The 13,878-nt window shown below is 40.7% G+C and overlaps 1 protein-coding gene across 2 annotated transcripts in view; it reads right to left on the bottom strand.

Moving 5' to 3' along the window:
* LOC124619428 overlaps positions 1 to 13,592 on the bottom strand; it is a 434,008-nt gene extending 420,416 nt beyond the window's left edge. For both annotated transcript variants that reach the window (XM_047145803.1, XM_047145804.1), the window contains exon 1: positions 13,524 to 13,592. In XM_047145803.1, the coding sequence (XP_047001759.1) occupies positions 13,524 to 13,551 (28 nt within the window). In that variant the 5' untranslated portion in view covers positions 13,552 to 13,592. The remainder of the gene's footprint in view (positions 1 to 13,523) is intronic.
* Positions 13,593 to 13,878: the final 286 nt, after the last annotated feature.

The following is a 13,878-nucleotide window of genomic DNA, read 5'->3' as shown; positions in this document are numbered from 1 at the left end:
AAGTCAGCCTCATTCTGCCAACGGCCTTGTCAAAGAGGGCGGAGGAGCGGATAGAGGTTCAGGGCACTCTCTTGTCCTATGGGTGGGAAATTGCCCCTAAAGGCGGAAGAATCAGCAATGATCAAGGACATGAGGATGCAGAAGGCAATGGAAACCACTGCATTAAAGACACGTAACGTATATCCACAGGACATGTGGCCTGTAATTGAAGAAGTGTCATGATGATCTCTCCAATGGCAAAAGATTCCGGAATAGTCCCCCATTCGGATCTCCGGGAGGGGACTGCCAAGGGGGAGGTTACCATGAGAAAAAGATTGAATAATCAACGAAAGGATAAAGTTCTACGAGTCGGGGCGAGGAATGTCAGAAGCTTGAACGTGGTAGGGAAACTAGAAAATCTGAAAAGAGAAATGCAAAGGCTCAATCTAGATATAGTAGGGGTCAGTGAAGTGAAGTGGAAGGAATACAAGGATTTCTGGTCAGATGAGTATCGGGTAATATCAACAGCAGCAGAAAATGGTATAGCAGGTGTAGGATTCGTTATGAATAGGAAGATAGAGCAGAGGGTGTGTTACTGTGAACAGTTCAGTGACCAGGTTGTTCTAATCAGAATCGACAGCAGACCAACACCGACAACGATAGTTCAGGTATACATGCCCACGTCGCAAGCTGAAGATAAACAGATAGAGAAAGTGTATGAGGATATTGAAAGGGTAATGCAGTATGTAAAGGGGGACGAAAATCTAATAGTCATGGGCGACTGGAATGCAGTTGTAGGGGAAGGAGTAGAAGAAAAGGTTACAGGAGAATATGGGCTTGGGACAAGGAATGAAAGAGGAGAAAGACTAATTGAGTTCTGTAACAAGTTTCAGCTAGTAACAGCGAATACCCTGTTCAAGAATCACAAGAGGAGGAGGTATACTTGGAAAAGGTCGGGAGATACGGGAAGATTTCAATTAGATTACATCATGGTCAGATAGAGATTCCGAAATCAGATACTGGATTGTAAGGCGTACCCAGGAGCAGATATAGATTCAGATCGCAATATAGTAGTGATGAAGAGTAGGCTGAAGTTCAAGACATTAGTCAGGAAGAATCAATACGCAAAGAAGTGGGATACGGAAGCACTAAGGAATGACGAGATACGTTTGAAGTTCTCTAACGCTATAGATACAGCAATAAGGAATAGCGCAGTAGGCAGTACAGTTGAAGAGGAATGGACATCTCTAAAAAGGGCCATCACAGAAGCTGGGAAGGAAAACATAGGTACAAAGAAGGGAGCTGCGAAGAAACCATGGGTAACAGAAGAAATACTTCAGTTGATTGACGAAAGGAGGAAGTACAAACATGTTCCGGGAAAATCAGGAATACAGAAATACAAGTCGCTGAGGAATGAAATAAATAGGAAGTGCCGGGAAGCTAAGACGAAATGGCTGCAGGAAAAATGTGAAGACATCGACAAAGATATGATTGTCGGAAGGACAGACTCAGCATACAGGAAAGTCGAAACAACCTTTGGTGACATTAAAAGCAACGGTGGTAACATTAAGAGTGCAACGGGAATTCCACTGTTAAATGCAGAGGAGAGAGCAGATAGGTGGAAAGAATACATTGAAAGCCTCTATGAGGGTGAAGTTTTTGTCTGATGTGATAGAAGAAGAAACAGGAGTCGATTTAGAAGAGATAGGGGATCCTGTATTAGAATCGGAATTTAAAAGAGCTTTGGAGGACTTACGGTCAAATAAGGCAGAAGGGATAGATAACATTCCATCAGAATTTCTAAAATCATTGGGGAAAGTGGCAAAAAAAGGACTATTCACGTTGGTGTGTAGAATATATGAGTCTGGCGATGTACCATCTGACTTTCGGAAAAGCATCATCCACACAATTCTAAAGACGGCAAGAGCTGACAAGTGCGAGAATTATCGCACAATCAGCTTAACAGCTCATGCATCGAAGCTGCTTACAAGAATAATATACAGAAGAATGGAAAAGAAAATTGAGAATGCGCTAGGTGACGATCAGTTTGGCTTTAGCAAAACTAAAGGGACGAGAGAGGCAATTCTGACGTTACGGCTAATAATGGAAGCAAGGCTAAAGAAAAATCAAGACACTTTCATAGGATTTGTCGACCTGGAAAAAGCGTTCGACAATATAAAACGGTGCAAGCTGTTCGAGATTCTGAAAAAAGTAGGGGTAAGCTATAGGGAGAGACGGGTCGTATACAATATGTACAACAACCAAGAGGGAATAATAAGAGTGGACGACCAAGAGCGAAGTGCTCGTATTAAGAAGGGTGTAAGACAAAGCTGTAGCGTTTCGCCCCTACTCTTCAATCTGTACATCGAGGAACCAATGATGGAAATAAAAGAAAGGTTCAGGAGTGGAATTAAAATACAAGGTGATAGGATATCAATGATACGATTCGCTGATGACATTGCTATCCTGAGTGAAAGTGAAGAACATTTAAATGATCTGCTGAACGGAATGAACAGTCTAATGAGTACACAGTATGGTTTGAGTGTAAATCGGAGAAAGACGAAGGTAGTGAGAAGTAGTAGAAATGAGAGCAGCGAGAAACTTAACATCAGGATTGATGGTCACGAAGTCAATGAAGTTTGCTACCTAGGTAGTAAAATAACCAATGACGAACGGAGCAAGGAGGACACCAAAAGCATACTCGCTATGGCAAAAATGGCATTTCTGGCCAAGAGAAGTCTACGAATATCAAATACCGGCCTTAATTTGAGTAAGAAATTTCTGAGGATGTACGTCTGGAGTACAGCATTGTATGGTAGTGAAACATGGACTGGGGGAAAACCGGAACAGAAGAGAATCGAAGCATTTGAGATGTGGTGCTATAGACGAATGATGAAAATTAGGTGGACTGATAAGGTAAGGAATGAGGAGGTTCTACGCAGAATCGGAGAGGAAAGGAATATGTGGAAAACACTGATAAGGAGAAGGGACAGGATGATAGGACATCTGCTAAGACATGAGGGAATGACTTCCATGGTACTAGAGGGAGCTGCAGAGGGCAAAAACTGTAGAGGAAGACAGAGATTGGAATACGTCAAGCAAATAATTGAGGACGTAGGTTGCAAGTGCTACTCTGAGATGAAGAGGTTAGCACAGGAAAGGAATTCGTGGCGGGCCGCATCAAACCAGTCAGTAGACTGATGAAAAAAAAATTGTTACTGCACTTGTGTTTTTTTGCATAATATATTGATTCTGTATGCCTTATAAGTCTCATTAAACTAGCAGTGAAGGTTTATTACTTTTACTAACACCATCCGATTCTTCTGATTTCGGCAGTGTGCTATTTGTCACGATACTAAGACATTATTCAGTAGTTGGTACCTGTATTCATCACAGTTCCATTTGTTGTGGGCTTATCGCCTCTTTTTAAATGACTTCATATTCACCATTGACTGGTCTATACAGGGTGATTTGATTGCTCGTAGCGGCGTCATTTTATGCAACCAGCAATGCTATTTCTACGCGTGCGAATTTCATACACTCTCGCTCGTTACACTATTAGACATCAGGAAATTTAACCTAGTTAAATTTTGTACTGGATTACTTTCACGCTAGAGGCCGTAGGTTTCGAGTTTCTCAAGAAAAATCTACAAAAGTGACCTTTAAAGGCACCCCCACTCCCACGCTCAGCCCACATTGGTCAGGATGTCGAGTATGGTGTTCATAGCACTCCCTCCACCACTTTTCAAAAATCTGCCACTACACGAGTTATTTCCCACATTCGACATTTTTTGTTCTGTGACAGGCCTTATTATGCCACCGGCTTGCTCGAGCACTTACAAACTGTGAAACTGACATCTGTGTAAATTTTTCCTCAATAGTTTTGTGAATTTTAACAGCATAAAGTAATCAGTTACACTGGCGTATTCATCAGGCCTTCTGTCTATGAAACTTCAGTTCTTGTAAGGGTTAAATTAGGATGGAATTGTCAGTGTAATTTGTTTTAACGTAACATTTACAAAGTCGTTTTTCTGACATTACCCCCAAAGGCACGTTTAAATTTATCATGTGACGAAGTAGCCCAGTATGTTGGTGGCTTAATAGACACAAAAAAACGTTGAATATCGAGAACAGTTCGTGTAGTCAGAAATTTTTGTACAGTGGTAACAGGCAGTTCCACGAACAACATGCAAGAAATCCTGATCGGTCAGGGATAAGTAATAGGGTGGAAGTATGTTTGAAGGTCACTTTTGTACGTTTTTCTTAATATCTCGAAAACCGTGGCCTCCAGAGATCACGTATCCCAATAATTACATTTAATTTCCTACAAAAATGCCCTGTTCATTTTTCTGTAAGACCAATAGTATGTGCGTAGCGAGCAAGAGAATATGAAAATCTGGCGTGTGGTTTCTGAAGGCCAGAAATAACACTGCAGGTTGCATAAAACGACGGCGACAGGGGCAGCTGATTCACCCTAAGTATTACAATATCCACTATTGCAGTTTAGACCTTAGGTCATTTTCAAGTGGTTACCGGTGCTGAAAACACAGCAGTAGTGGACTTCAATGAAGGGAATAAAAATGACATGCGCCTCTATGGCTTGTGTCAGCCTTTCTTACATACACCATCGCTATGTGACGGACAGGATGAAACCACTTGAAACCAAATTCGTGCTTACTTTATTTCTTTGTTACACATGAGGCGTTCAAATAACGCAGGATTTTTGAAAAAAGAAAGAAAAAATTCTTCGACGGCGAAATACACTTCAATACATGTCGATCGAGCTACCAGCGATATTCTATTACACACACTTCCACACACGCACATGCCTTCACTAGGTCATCACTTCTTTTGCACTGGACGTACTATCTTAGAAAAAAAATTACACACAACTTACGAGAATGCAGTCGGGTGAGATACGACAGGGTGCTGTCCTAGGCTCAATATGGGGAGCTTATGGAAGGGAAGACAGCACACACACGCACACACACACACATACACACACACACACACACACACACACACACAAACCGTAAACACTAGCGCCACCAGCGAAGGCGATAAAAGTCAGAAGTTTTCGTGGTGAGTATTAACGAACAACTATAGAGCAAGTACAATTAACTTTGTTTCCTTGATGTTTAACCAGAGAGAGAGAGAGAGCAAAATTTCAAGCAGAATTTTAGCAGAAACCTTCGTCTGTTTTTGACGTCGCTACATAATTTCATCTCAGTTGATTCCTTAGCAACACTTTTCCAGTAACTGAAAGTGCACACGAGGATCTCGGCTTATTATATTCCATAGGATGACCGGGTTCAAGGCACAGTGTTCAGCAACAGCTGATTTGCTCGGCTATTCTAAACGCGTGTGACGCTTATGCTCAGTACAACAGTCTCCGCAGTCCTGACAGTCTGACCAGTGTTTGACATGTCACAACTGCCTGGGATACGATAGACACCCGCAAACCAAGCTCATCCTTTACTGAAGCTAAAAAGGCCCTAATCTCAGATGATGATCGGAAACCATGTGACACCGAATTTCGACGGAATACTGCCAATTCTGTCGGAAATACACTTGCTTCAGGCAGAAAAGGCTTAGATTTAATTGCCACCTCGTTGTTTTTAACACTCACCCGATTCACGCCGGTCGGCAGCGCAGCTCGCGTATGGTTTATCTTTCACTATTACCATTCTGCTGAAAAGTGACTTCGAGGAAGGCTAATTAAGCTGCCAGAAATAAAAATAGCTACCAAGGTTCTCTTTGGTTTTATGACAAACGCCGGAACTCTTCTAACTGTTCTTCATTGTCACCTCATTTAGCGATTTGCGAATTCGACTCTTTTGGCGGGATGAATTTCCTGATTTTGTGATGCAGTTGAATTCTGAATGCATGTCACGGCAAAATCTTTTGCCTAACATTCTGCAGAGCTGAAATGAAATGCCGTTGCGCAAACTACGGCAGGAAATATTTGATTGGGCTTTGAATACACAGCCAGTCGTTGTGGCCGAGCGGTTCTAGGCGCTTCAGTCTAGAACCGCGCGACTGCTACGGTCGCAGGTTCGAATCCTGCCTCGGGCATGGATGTGTGTGATGTCCTTAGGTTAGTTAGGTTTAAGTAGTTATAAGTTCTAGAGGACTGATGACTTCAGAAGTTAAGTCCGATAGTGCTCAGAGCCATTTGAACCATTTGAATACACGACTTTCAAATAATTCTATGTTTTCTTTAACGGTGCCTTGTTTTGTAATTATTTATCCTCTGGAACTCTAGTGGTTTATTTTAAATTGCAAAACAGAGGATCAGTCGGCTTTAACATTGGTGCTACATTACCACACTACTATCTACACTGGCAGAAGTGCAACAATAGACTGAATTTCTTGTATTTTATAAGACACACAACGCTTTTCCCTTGCGCAGATTACAATGATATCCTTCAAGGCAGTTTCAGCTACAGAGCAACATGAAACTGTCAGTACAAATTTCATAGCGTCCTTCGACAATACGAAGAGTTTGTAATTTCGACTTTTGGTAACTTAAGCGCCAAATATAATTATCTTTAATTACTCTTTCGGTAACTTTTCATCAAACACTATTGAAAGCTGAGTGGTAAGAAGTCATTATTCACATGAACAGCTGACTCCCGCTTTATAAGTTGCGAAGATGGAAGAGACAAAGTCAAAGTTTTCTTCCAGTTTTACCAAATTATCATCTGTTCTTTTCGATATTGGCTATATTCGAATACGGTCCGGCAGACAGAATCGTTTTTACCGGTCGAAAAGATTCATTCACTGTCATGCGAAAGATTCAGTCTGTTGAAGCACCTTTCTACAATCTAGTAACAGTTCCATAATTTCCGACGTGGAGGATATTCTTACGGAGAGTTTAGGTGTATACTGTTCTCATTTGCCCGCTCGCAATAAATATTTCCTGAAGCACTAAAACAAAAATTATCAGTTCCAACATGGCAAAATATTTTCAAGAAACGAACATTGATCTCCACACTCCAAGATATAAAGAAACCGTGCTACAGCAACCACATTGTTTTATTGACTCCATAGATGCACACTAATCAACTGTTAGAAGAAGAAACCCTCGGCTGTCATTTATTCAGAAGTGGTTATTTGTCCACAGTGTTAACACCTAAGCGCTATTGTTTATTTTTCTACACTGAATAACTACGGGTGCCATATAATTAACAGCTATTAACTTCATCAGCACAACACTGTCACATCTCTTGTTACACCAAAAAATGATTTTATATGCTATTTGGAGTAAAAATACGTGTACATTCCTAACGTCGCAAGAACTGGAACGATCTATAGTATAACCAATTCTGGAATACTCCAAACAGCTAAGATCGCTAGTAAACTATTTATTTAAAATGGTTCAAATGGCTCTGAGCACTATGCGACTTAACTTTGTTACCATTTTCGGACCTCCAACTTTACGATTCATACAATCTCCGCCATCTGCGTTTTGTATCGCGTCATATTAGATGGTTCAAATGGCTCTGAGCACTATGGGACTTAAAATCTATGGTCATCAGTCCCCTAGAACTTAGAACTACTTAAACCTAACTAACCTAAGGACAACACACAACACCCAGTCATCACGCGTCATATTAGAAATGTATGTGTAAGAATCGTGGAACACGCTGATGTCGGCTTGTCATGATTAGTTCTTTTAATCATGACATTCTGACATCCAGCGTGTCCTACGATCCTTATACACATTTGCGACACGACACGATACAAAGCACAGATGGGGGAGATTATACTAACTGTTAAGTTGAAGATCCTAAGATGGTAACATTATTTTACTGAAACCAGTCATTTAAATAAATACTTTATTAACGATCTTGAAATTCTGGAGTTTTTTTTATAAAAATTCTTATTAAGAACGAGAGAGAGACGTATCGAAACTTCACTGTAAACATGTGAAATTATTATTTAATTCTAAAACATATTAAATAACTATGTAGTTGGCTGAATAGCTGGGCAGCTAGAGACTAAGAAAATGTAATTAAGTAATCATTCCATGTCACCATGGTCTACGCAATTCGCAAGTCTATAAACAGACATTGTATTGAAAAACAGACTAAAAAATTAACAGATCCTAAAAACGTCGGAAGCTCCATGAGGCGGTTTGCAGATAATGCGGTTGTCTATAAGAAGGCAACAACACCAGGAGACTGTGGCGAACTGCCGGAAGACCTGCAGAGGAACGAAGATTGGTGCAGAGGCTGTTCGTTGATCCTTAACGGAAACGAATGTAACGTGTTGCTCATAGATAGGCGAAGAAATCCACTCCTGTACAATTACACTATTGGTCAAGTATCACAGGGAACAGTAACCGCTCTGAAATACCTAGGGGTAACCAACTGGAGCGACCTAATGCGGGATGAGCACATCAAACATTTGGATGAGCAGATACCAGACTGAGATTCACTGGAAGAATCTAAAGGAAATATAATTAATTCACGAAAAAGTGGATTACAAAACACTTGTTCGACTGTTTCCTCAATGTTCCTCATCGGTTTTGGAGCCTTACCGGATTGGACTAATAGAACAGATGGACAAGACGCAACGAAGAGCTGCGCGTTTCATCAAGGAATCGTCCAGCCGGCGGGAGAGCATTACGGGGACGCTCAAACAAACTCCTGTAGCAGACGCTGTAAGAGAGGCGGTGCGCGCCACGGACAAGTTCACTGTTTAAATGCCGAGAGAATACGTTCCAGGAAGAGGAGGGCAACATATTACTTCCTCCTACGTACGTCTCGCGAAACGACCACGTCGAGGAAATCCGTGAAATTAGAGCGAATACGTAGGTTTACCGATAGTCATTTTTCTCACGCGTCATTTGCGAATGGAAAAAGGAACAATGTAGGGAGTGGGGTGGGTAGATAGTGGTATCAGAAGTATCCTCTACCACTTACCGTAAGATGGGTTGCGGATTACAGATGTAGATGTCCTACAACAGACCGTTCAGAACGAAATGTGCATTTTTGCAGTAAATTCCAGTCAATTTCATTCCAGAGTGTGTGGTATCTGAACATACGATTTTTCTAGGCTTTAAGGAGCTCGAATTATGCACGCAGTTGCGGAATTAAAGTAGCTGTCGTCCTGTAAGTCGATCACATGGCTGTAATTTCCGTCTAGTCCACTTTCAAGACTGTGGCGTCCGGTTGATAGTATTTTTTTCTTCCCGTCAGCTTCTGTCACTGTCACCCATCACTATCGTCGTTCGTCCTGGGAGTCATTCGCTAGTTGAGTCATTTGAGCTCATCACAGCCTCGTCTTCGCTTGTTAATTGGTTCTCCGTCCAATGAAATGCGAATCCCCAGCACCACCACCACCATCACCACCACCACCACCACCTACGCCCCTAAAACCACATCCTAGTTCATCAGACCCCGACTGTCACATCTACCTGTTTTCTCAACCTAACCAATAGCACTTCTCCTCACAGTTAATGTAAGGCATCAGCACCGCCGTGTTTGACAACTGCAGCATCCCACAAATGCACGAGCTTCTGCAGCACATCACTTAATGAAGCTCCCTGTGAAACGTCTCCACCAGTTCCCATTCATTGTCTTCACACAATAAGATACACCACCTTCAAGACTCCTCGATCCCAAGATAATACAGAACTAGATTGACAAGATGAAATATATTTCTGCCAATCCTTACATGTACCCCTTAGAGCCCAACACATTCTTCCCATTCCTTATTTACTCCCCATTTCTTCAACAGAAAGCTCTATTCCTCTAAAGAAACAAATACCTCTTCCAACTACTGGCACGAAAACGATTCGCTCCTTTAACTTTCCTCCACTTCATATACATGATCCAAAATCTTTGGCCCATATATTTCCCTGGCTCCTCTCATACGTTCCTTAAATTTTCACACAATTAACATTTACCATCGACCATCTCCATACATGTATAGCCTTATTCACAACTGACGTCACGTAGTCCAACGTTCAGAATCCCACTATTCCGTTAAACAAACGAAGACCGTCTCAGCAATCACTTTAGGACTACTGCTCAACTCCGCATTCTTCACACATTTATATTATTGCCAGAAGTGAAATCCACATTTACTACCAGCAACACAGTTCCAACACAGAACCTTTATATTAGTTGTCTGACACCAAATGAGCTACAAATTAACGTTAGGTGTGAATCTAACGCGAAAAGTACAGAAAATATGTCGAAGTACTTCATGTTTGGATGATTGCACAACAACCGAATTTCGTCACTTTTTTTGCATAAACAATTTTTTTTAAAAAAAAAGATAAACTGACACCATAGTAAACTTTCGAGGAAAAAATCATTCGATCAGGTGCACTTTTCTTTCTTTTTTTGTAGTCTATTTCATTTTAGTACTCACACGAATTATAATGTTTTTGTGAAGTGCAAATCAACAGACGTCAATTTTACAGGTCAAAGTTCCAGCCGATGGAACAAGTACGCAATACATGACTTCGCATCTACTACAACACGCCGACAAACAATCAAGATATTTGTTGATGAGTCGATTGTAAACAGGTTCAAATTATGTGATTGTCAGGAACACTACTGTAATTTAATTTCTTATTGCAGTTTCTTTCAATCACATTGTTCACCCTGGTAGCGCCACAGTTGAGTACTGGACTAATATACTGATTGGAGTGGTGTTAAAAAGTGTCCTATTACTATCCGAGTTGTGGGTCTCTGAATTCTTCCGACGACTATATTCAAACCGACATTAGACGGGTCCGAGAACTCTTGCAGAGGAGTGAGAACGAGCAGTATTTAAGACAGTGAATTAGTATTTGGGAGGAAAAGGGATCAAATCCTGTCCTGTCGGATTAGGTTTTCCAAAGTTTCCCTAAACGTGACAGGCTAGTGCTAGGATTATTCGTTAAATATGGCCACCGTTCTTCCTTCCTCGGCCCTTCTCCAATCATAGCTTGTACTACGTCTGCAGTTATCTAGTCGGGACATTTAATCTTCTTGTTTTTTTCTCTTAGAGCAGGTCGCACTAGAATGTTGTATGCAATAGCTTAACAGCCTTCTTCATTATGCAAATTTCTACCAACAAGTTCTCCATTAGCCTTTCCTGCTACTGCACTGATTCTATTGGTTCGTTCAGTTTCGTAATGTTAGTCCTACATATTTAAGAGATTCTACCGCCCCCAGAAGTTCACCACTGACGTAATCTGACACTGTCGGGTTATTTCTGCAAAATTAACATGGATTTCTTTCATATTAAAAGATAATTGTCATTTGGTTCACAATGATGAATTATTACATCATTCTACATTCGCTCAGCCATCTAGTGATGTGTTTTTCTGTGGACAATAGAGCCCCCTCGAAGATTTTCCTTGGTATTACGGTATGTCAGTTTTGTTTCTGTTTAACATTCCCCGTCCACTAACAGATTCAGGCTTCTATCGGTCACAAATTTTTTCAAGTCAGTCATGCACATGAGAAGCTATTCTGTTCCATGAACTTTCGGGCGAACTGCCGCTTGTCTGCAACTTGCTGCCACGGTATTTGAACGCAGAGTCTTCTCGCCATTTTTGGGAAGATATTTTGCGTGAGAGTAACTATGTATCTTTAACATTTGAAGTTAATGGAAGCCATTTATTTTAAACTTCGTGAAAAAAGCGATTTATATTGTATGGCACATAAGTGTGTTGTATGGTAGGAAGTGCTTCCACATGAATAAACATAAAATCCACTGGAGAAAAAAAATGAAAGCTACACGTAGTTCGAATTTGTTAGCAAAGTGTTGCTAAATAAATCACGACAATTGCAGGTGTTTCTTATGTGACTCGCAACCATAAAGCCGTTGAAAGGCTATAGGAACATATCATCATGTTTTAAAGAGCGAGATACGTCCTGTAGGTGAAACCGTAAAAATTAGCCTTACAATAATATGTGAATGAATGATTTCAGGGAATATCATTGATAAGCTAAACAGTTCTTCTATAAAATAATTACATAGAATTAGAGGACGTTATTGATTTTTAAATGTTTGTCCTTTTAATGCTTCGTCGTTGGCAACAGTAGTGTGCAAGCTTTACAGTATCCTTTCTTAAAGTAAATGTGTTACAGATTCATATACGAATTGCCTGGTTGTAATTTTTCACTTGGTTCGACTGCTGCACTGGAAGTGATATCACAACACACAGGTTGTTAATAGCTTGCGCACAGTTTCACCCAAGAAAAACATTTCGGATGCAACATGTTTAATTTGTCTGTGACATGGGATTCCGCAGAAAAAAGTGGCGTTTTAAAATATTCGTAACAACTTCAAAATAGCTGGCAATCAAGTATGAGATGACGATAGTTGTAATTGTGAAGATGATATTGTCCGCAATAACGTTTAAGAGTACGCGAAAAATAACGACATACCACAGACAGAAAAACATTTTTAATGTGATTTCCAGGAGGTTTGATATGTTTCTTGTATGACATCAATGGCATATTTTGTGCAGAGGTTTTGTATACATCACCGAGCAGTAGTACACTGTCTAGAGATCCGAAAGAGTCTGACACCGATGACTCGTCACAAATGAAGCATCCTCCCCGCCTCTTCGAACCCTAGCGATAATTGTAACGAGACGTAACCCTTAATGCTGCTAAACGACCACAAGGAATTCCGATTACAAAGGCCGCGAACCACAGTTTGAGAATCTATTAGCGACAAGGAAATTAGTAATCTATTCTACATCTATTTTGCATGTATGAAAGAATTTAACAAAGCTTATCTTATTAATAAGATAATTACTTTTGCACATGTGACTAGTTTTTAAAGGGCGACGGTACGTATCGGTATTGTACTTAAGTGTTATAATTAGAAATCAAAATCCGTTCGTAATTTCTTATAACTATAAATCAAACTCCGCTCGTAATTTCTTGTAAGTACTCAAGCGGCACATTTTAATGTAATACCAACAAACAAATTTTTAAGTTCTTATTAATAGCGTTAACCATTTCCGAATTAATATCAAGCCGTAGTTCTCCGTTGTGCAAAGAACTGGAAACAATTAGCGACAATTGTTCTTTTTTGTAGGTCGTCATTTTTGTTTATTTAATTAATTTATTTTGCTTATTTAGGCTTGCAATTTCAATTTCTGGCGATTTTTTGCAGTTGTCAATGGTGAGCGTCACTTGCAAAGTCTCTCACAAATTAGTTATACATCAAATCAGACTCGCTGTAGTACGCACACTTATTTCGGGATGACAAATCTATTAATATAAAACCAAGAAATAGCTAGATGGTCTGTCGTAAACCTATTTTTGTATACCGCTGTCACACAAAAAGGAGATGTTGGCTAATATTTGTAGCTGGTATTGTGTACACTGTCATCTTTCACACGACGACAGCTTTGCAACTTTTATCTACACATGTGTACGACAATCGTGTAGAACAAGGCATAATCCTAGTCGCATTGTAACACCACCATAGCACTGGTACTTCAGCACTGACGACAGTGAAGTCACACGACTGATTCAAACAGAGCGGCGCGCGAAGCTGTCGCAGTTGGCAGCACTTACCCGCTCTCGCACTGCCGCCTGTGGCCATGTCGCTAGGTCGACTGGCGAGCGCGGCAGAGCAACCGCGACCCTGGCGGCGCTGCCGGGAAGTTTCTCATCACGTTACTCATCTGTCGGCTGGCATGACGCAACGAGAGGTGATGGGCTTGGCTCCAAGCTTGCGCACGTTTGTCGTATAGTAAACAAGCGTGCCGTCGTTTATTACCCGCCGTGCGTATGACAATATCCAAGTGACGATGGTCATCATGCGTGACATGTTTTGAAACTACACAAAATAAGCTTTAAAATTGTCGAAACTTTTTGTAGTTATTGATCTTTTAATGCTGCTTATCCAATTCACCAGTTCTAAGTACCT

Source organism: Schistocerca americana, chromosome 6 (genome assembly GCF_021461395.2).
Source record: "Schistocerca americana isolate TAMUIC-IGC-003095 chromosome 6, iqSchAmer2.1, whole genome shotgun sequence".
In the NCBI taxonomy this organism is placed as follows: Eukaryota; Metazoa; Arthropoda; class Insecta; order Orthoptera; family Acrididae; genus Schistocerca; species Schistocerca americana.
This window is presented reverse-complemented; position numbering and strand designations above follow the sequence as displayed.